The sequence below is a fragment of the Zea mays genome, chromosome 1 (genome assembly GCF_902167145.1).
Source record: "Zea mays cultivar B73 chromosome 1, Zm-B73-REFERENCE-NAM-5.0, whole genome shotgun sequence".
NCBI lineage: Eukaryota > Viridiplantae > Streptophyta > Magnoliopsida > Poales > Poaceae > Zea > Zea mays.
Window position 1 is genome coordinate 268,474,452 of NC_050096.1, and position 7,294 is coordinate 268,481,745.

At 41.3% G+C, this 7,294-nt stretch overlaps 1 protein-coding gene across 1 annotated transcript; it reads right to left on the minus strand.

The window, feature by feature from the left end:
* Positions 1–764: 764 nt before the first annotated feature.
* Positions 765–6,950, minus strand: LOC100217042 (uncharacterized). The gene is made up of 8 exons (NM_001143414.1): positions 6,736–6,950; positions 5,711–5,760; positions 5,194–5,236; positions 2,247–2,296; positions 1,878–1,930; positions 1,671–1,803; positions 1,399–1,586; positions 765–1,318 (listed from the first exon to the last, which is right to left on the minus strand). Exons 1-8 carry the CDS (start codon positions 6,897–6,899, stop codon positions 857–859), a joined length of 1,143 nt encoding a protein of 380 aa, NP_001136886.1. The 5' UTR covers positions 6,900–6,950; the 3' UTR covers positions 765–856.
* Positions 6,951–7,294: the final 344 nt, after the last annotated feature.

Sequence of the window (7,294 nt, forward strand, 5' to 3'; positions counted from 1 at the left end):
ACCCCTAGCTACATCTTAGAAGCTATTGGGACGATGATGTATTCTGTAAATTGAGAAAAATATCATCAATAAAAAGGTTTCAAAGGCACTCAGATTGTTCACTGTCAATTAGCACGCTTACTTAACTCGGGGTGACCACTATGCCCTACTAACGGAGCAATCGGCTTAAGTCGGCAATGACTTAAGACAGTGCGACATGCTCACGTATACTTAACTCGGGGTGACCACTATGCCCTACTAACGGAGCAATCGACTTAAGTCGGCAATGCCTTAAGACGGTGCGACATGCTCACGTATACTTAACTCGGGGTGACCGCTATGCCCTACTAACGGAGCAATCGGCTTAAGTCGGCAATGACTTAAGACGGTGTGACATGCTCACGCATACTTAACTCGGGGTGACCACTATGCCCTACTAACGGAGCAATCGGCTTAAGTCGGCAATGACTTAAGACGGTGCGACATGCTCACGCATACTTAGCTCGGGTTGACCACTATGCCCTACTAACGGAGCAATCGACTTAAGTCGGCAATGACTTAAGACGGTGCGACATGATCACGCTTATCTAAACTCGGGGTGACCACTACGCCCTACTAGCGGAGTAGTCGGTTTAAATTGACGCTAATTTAAATGGGCACTGCACGTTTGGCACATTCGCAATCACCCATCTTAGGGCAACTTCTGTGCCCCTTGATGAAATTTCAAAAACCATCACACTGCATTTTACTTCTACAAATGTAGATACTGTTGAATTCTAAACAATGGAAAAGCAATAGTAGCATTCAGTACTAAAAAGTGTCCTCTAACAAAACATCCAAGCACATTAACCATGCGTTCAGAGCATGCAATGTTTTTCTATTTGGCAATGTTTTTCTCAGGAGCAACCGACGAAGAGGGGCGACTTGAGGAATCAGGAGCAACATTCACGTCAGCCACTATGTCATCAGGAACAACCACGCCAGGTCTCCTCATCAAGATCCGTCCCGCGTGAATAGTTTTATCCATAGCTTTATCGCGCTGGGCCCTCAGGGTAGCAGAAGTTTCTTCAGCAACCTTGACAGCCAACCGAGCGTTTTCTAGCTCCTGAGCGACGGATTTCTTGGAAGCACGCAGATCCTTGATGACATCATCTTTGGTCGACACCAACTGCCTGAGGCGAATCTCATCATCCAAGGATTCTTGCAGCTTATAACGATGATTGTCTAACTCCTCCCTGGTGAAGCGATGACTCCTCTCCAAGATGGTCAACGAGTTGCTGGAGTCACGGTATAGCCTGTCAAGATTGTCACGAGAAGTAACGAGGGCACGTTTTTCTTCCTGCAAACAAGAATCAGCTTCTTCAAACGTCAAGCAAGCAATAAAAACACAGCAAAACAAAGCCCGGATTCACATGTCACCTTTTCAGAGTCGAGCTGAGCGCGGAGAGTAGAGTTCAGCGTGTTAGCATCATTCAGAGAAGCAGAAACCCGGGCCAGTTCAGTCTGACCTTGAGAATACTTTTCTTCAAGGTCAGAGCACCGCCGGGCCAGTTCAGCTTGACCTTGAGAATGTTTTTCTTCAAGATCAGAGTACCGCCGAGCAATATCTGTCAAGAAACAGTCAAGCAAAGGTGTCAAAATAAAAAGCAGTTTAAATCAGGTAGCCAAAAAGAAGCAGAAGAAGCACTGACCGACATTTGCCGCCTCTAAATCAGATACACGCCGCTGAAGCAGCACTGGGTTCCAACGCGCCAGGGACAAAGCTCCTTCTGGGACAGAGGCACCTTGCAACTTCAGCCGACTAGACATCTCATCGACCAACGCCTGGCATTAAAAGCAGACAAGCATGAGAACAACTATCCGCCAAGGTAAAGTCAGGCCAAAAGAAACCAAAATACCTGGAGGTTGGAGAAGAATGTAACACCCCAGGATCCCCAAACATCCTGAAATGCTACTAAACTACACAACTAACATTCATATATAAAATTTTGACAGCATCTCCTTTGAAAATTTGCATAAACGTGGAAGCAACAGAGTATAAGCAGATATCATGATAAGAAAACATACTAGACATTAATAATCGGCTAGCAATAGGAAGATAACCATAACGACATGAATTGAATTAACTAGTGTGCATGACTAGTTAAAGACAAACATCCTTTGACAAGAAGTTTCTAATTAAATCATGGCTGTGCCTGGGCAGCGTTATTATGAGAGTGAAGGTGGACGTGCTGCTACTCCCCTCATTCCCAACATGAATCAAGTACCTTCATCGAAGAAGAAGAAATGTACTAGGCATGATCTGGAGTGTAGCCACCTGCTAGCGGGCATAAAACTTAGTACAAATATTTCACAAACATTTGCCATCAATCAACAAAACACCCCTACACTTGAAACCAAGACCCAGTGGAAAGACTCCCACCCTGAACCACATGCCACACAGCAGCAACACTGTTTGTTAATTTTGTATCTTTAAAATTAAAACAGCGGTGATATCAAACAAATACTCTAGGAGTATCTACATAAAATACTCTACAACTTCAGTATTCAATAGATAATTAAATTCTGCCATCTACAAGTTCTAAAACATCTGACAAGATAACTGACTGAATCTGTTTTAGACAGCAGTATGGTTAACTTTAAAATTCGATATCTCCCAAACTACTGAACCAAAAATTATGAAATTCTGCTGGAAGTAAGAACTTTTATCCCTCTACAAAAGTCTCCATAGTTGGAAGAGCCAATTCGACCATTTACTAGATGAAACCCACCAGTGAACAGACCCACTCATTTTTGTCAGGTTAACAGGAACAGCCACAGTAAAACAAACATAACTGGAGTTTCACAAATCATATGAATGCACTCTTTAACAATCTGGAAAGCTTATGAAATTATCTACAACTTCTTTTACCAACTCACAGTTTAATTCTGTTGATAAAATTGCCTAACTCTTAAGAGAACAGATTCTGCACAGAATTATGAGACTGAAAAACTGCTATAATGAAACTGCCATAACTTTCTGTTCTGATGTCCGATTGAGATGTTCTTCGCGGCCACGGAAAGATCTACAACTTATCTACGACTCATATATAAACTTTTTATTTTTTTGAGGCCACTAAGACCACGGAAAACTGGCATGAACAGAAACTGTCGAATCTGCCATTCTGCAGAAATTAAATTCGAGATCAAAACCTAACCCCACATCTAATCCAACCTCTAATTCTTCAATCCACATGATCCACAACCTCTAAAAACACATAATTATATGGAGGAACAAGGATCCCATCCTTACCTAGAGTTTCCCCAAGAAAATCTACAATAGATGGGGGGGGTAGAACATCTCCTTGATCCTCTCTTCCTCTTCAATCCATCTTGCTCCTCCTCTTCTCGATCCTTGCTGCGTGAGGGAGGGGAAGATCTATGGAGGAGGAAGAAATGGTGGGCGGCTGCCATGGGAGAAGAGGGGACGCCCAACCAAGGGAAAAATGGGGGAGGGTGGCGGCCAAGAGAGGGGGGGTGGAGGGAAAAGGGGTGGCCCCCCTAGGGTTTTGTGGGAGAAAAGAACCGACGCCCCAGATGACTTTTGCCTTTGCATCCAACGGATCACAACCCTTTCCCACATCCACGCACCGAAGATCAACTTTTAGACAACATTTTTTTGGGATATTACACTCTACCCCCCTTAAAAAGAATTCGTCCTCGAATTCGGCCACTCCAAGCAAAACACCCAAGGTACCCCATATAGCACCACCATTCAAAACATGGGTCCATTATTGGTCTTAATTAACACAAGAACTTCTACCTTGGACTAATTGTCTAAGGAAACTACACAACCTGACATCAAGCATGAAACAACATGCAATGAAGCTCAAAGCAAGTCATAGATGCAATCAACACTACAATTTCACACCATCAAATTGGGACGCAACTATACATCAACATCAATGTCTTAAGACAACACTCTTTTATGAAGGGGTAATATGCACTAAGCACAACCCTTACCAACTTCAATAATTAATTTTAATTAAATGGTGAAACATCCACACCCGACGAATGTATAAGAAGATCAAACACCTCACCTCAAAGCACCACGAAACAAGTAGTTCTATTGAAACAAAACTCCTAATCTTCCTAAACCTTATTCTTGCCATCATGAAAAGATAATCATGTAATCTAACATTCTTTGCACCCCACAAAAGGGAGAAAATCTACAGAACTAATGGAGCAATAAAGCCAACAAGAAGCGAATAACATTCTGCGCGGCATAGGTCATCGAAGAAATGCCAAAAGCTTCACAAAGAGCACTGACAGCACAATAACACAATACTTGGTTAACCAATAACAACTCAACTAAGAAAAATATCCAAACCAGTGAGGTTAACCTACACATAATATAAGTTTTCATCTACTGTAGTTCATAAACTTACATTTCATTCTATCATACGATGCACTCAAAGTACCAGACATACAAAGTCAATAATAACCCCTAATCCTTCACACATTTGACAAACATATTAAGCTGATGTAAAAACCACATCATCTAGGAGTAGGTGACTAGCCACACCCAACCAACTCTAGGCTAGGCAATGACTTCCTTCAAACCAATAGATAGGTGGTCTAAAAAAAATGGCTCCACAAGCATGCATCGAAAAGGGAACCATCAGATCCTCAATGTATCAATACATAATCAATGGATCAAGAGAATCAAAGATTTATTCTACAATTAGTATGACTAACAGGCAACCACTTTAAACCACATCTAGGCTTTGTGGCAACTAAAACACACAATAGAAGAAAGACATGTAAGCCATTCTGGCTATGAAAAGACTTCCCCCAAAAATCCATATAAAGTACCAATATTCATTTCTTTCAGAACTGGTTTCTCAACATAAACAATCATTCTTTGCAATGATAGTTGGAGCTATCCACCAACCGCTCAACAACTTAAATTCAAATTGATGATTACCTTGTACCCCAAAACATGCAATTCACACTCCTCTTAGAAACATCCACAATCAAGCATATATAACAATATTATTGTAATAAAACTCAACCATGAAAAACATGGTGAAAACAACATAGGCATACTTGTATATCACAAGCATAATAACAACTTCATTCTCACAAATGACCAGCGATATCTATCGCATTAATAAAACAATATCAAAATTTCAGAAATAAATTATATCAAGCATTAAGCCATAAACAACTTACCACATAACCGTAAAGGAATAGGGAGGGGTGAGGTTATTGTCATCTGCACTTCAAAGACACTAACATATATCAAAGATATTTAAACCCATACCCTTCCTATATGTGCGAGTGTGTCAAATTTATCTTCAAATTGCCAAGAATCTAAAGCCTATGCTTTGATACCAACTGTAACACCCCAGGATCCCCAAACATCCTGAAATGCTACTAAACTACACAACTAACATTCATATATAAAATTTTGACAGCATCTCCTTTGAAAATTTGCATAAACGTGGAAGCAACAGAGTATAAGCAGATATCATGATAAGAAAACATACTAGACATTAATAATCGGCTAGCAATGGGAAGATAACCATAACGACATGAATTGAATTAACTAGTGTGCATGACTAGTTAAAGACAAACATCCTTTGACAAGAAGTTTCTAATTAAATCATGGTTGTGCCTGGGCAGCGTTATTATGAGAGTGAAGGTGGACGTGCTGCTACTTCCCTCATTCCCAACATGAATCAAGTACCTTCATCGAAGAAGAAGAAATGTACTAGGCATGATCTGGAGTGTAGCCACCTGCTAGCGGGCATAAAACTTAGTACAAATATTTCACAAACATTTGCCATCAATCAACAAAACACCCCTACACTTGAAACCAAGACCCAGTGGAAAGACTCCCACCCTGAACCACATGCCACACAGCAGCAACACTGTTTGTTAATTTTGTATCTTTAAAATTAAAACAGCGGTGATATCAAACAAATACTCTAGGAGTATCTACATAAAATACTCTACAACTTCAGTATTCAATAGATAATTAAATTCTGCCATCTACAAGTTCTAAAACATCTGACAAGATAACTGACTGAATCTGTTTTAGACAGCAGTATGGTTAACTTTAAAATTCGATATCTCCCAAACTACTGAACCAAAAATTATGAAATTCTGCTGGAAGTAAGAACTTTTATCCCTCTACAAAAGTCTCCATAGTTGGAAGAGCCAATTCGACCATTTACTAGATGAAACCCACCAGTGAACAGACCCACTCATTTTTGTCAGGTTAACAGGAACAGCCACAGTAAAACAAACATAACTGGAGTTTCACAAATCATATGAATGCACTCTTTAACAATCTGGAAAGCTTATGAAATTATCTACAACTTCTTTTACCAACTCACAGTTTAATTCTGTTGATAAAATTGCCTAACTCTTAAGAGAACAGATTCTGCACAGAATTATGAGACTGAAAAACTGCTATAATGAAACTGCCATAACTTTCTGTTCTGATGTCCGATTGAGATGTTCTTCGCGGCCACGGAAAGATCTACAACTTATCTACGACTCATATATAAACTTTTTATTTTTTTGAGGCCACTAAGACCACGGAAAACTGGCATGAACAGAAACTGTTGAATCTGCCATTCTGCAGAAATTAAATTCGAGATCAAAACCTAACCCCACATCTAATCCAACCTCTAATTCTTCAATCCACATGATCCACAACCTCCAAAAACACATAATTATATGGAGGAACAAGGATCCCATCCTTACCTAGAGTTTCCCCAAGAAAATCTACAATAGATGGGGGGGGGGGTAGAACATCTCCTTGATCCTCTCTTCCTCTTCAATCCATCTTGCTCCTCCTCTTCTCGATCCTTGCTGCGTGAGGGAGGGGAAGATCTATGGAGGAGGAAGAAATGGTGGGCGGCTGCCATGGGAGAAGAGGGGACGCCCAACCAAGGGAAAAATGGGGGAGGGTGGCGGCCAAGAGAGGGGGGGTGGAGGGAAAAGGGGTGGCCCCCCCTAGGGTTTTGTGGGAGAAAAGAACCGACGCCCCAGATGACTTTTGCCTTTGCATCCAACGGATCACAACCCTTTCCCACATCCACGCACCGAAGATCAACTTTTAGACAACATTTTTTTGGGATATTACAAAGAAGGAGGGAACCCCCAAGTCGTGAGAGGTCAATTGATGGCTCGGCGAAGGGTCACCAACCGGAACAACTCGCAACGAATCAACAACAACCAATTCAGTGTCATCAGCAGAAGCCAGAACTCTGTCATCAGGTGCGCTGGCCTCTAAAGCGACTCCTTGATCCAAGGCTGGAGC

Excerpts from the sequence above, each read along its gene's own strand:
- LOC100217042 (NM_001143414.1), bottom strand. The coding sequence starts at position 6,899 with ATGGCAGCCGCCCACCATTTCTTCCTCCTCCATAGATCTTCCCCTCCC. Across the intron at positions 5,237-5,710 it reads TTTCTTCTTCTTCGATGAAG|ATGACAATAACCTCACCCCT; the intron begins GTACTTGATTCA and ends TTTGAAGTGCAG. Across the intron at positions 2,297-5,193 it reads TATTCCTTTACGGTTATGTG|GTGGCTACACTCCAGATCAT; the intron begins GTAAGTTGTTTA and ends GCCCGCTAGCAG.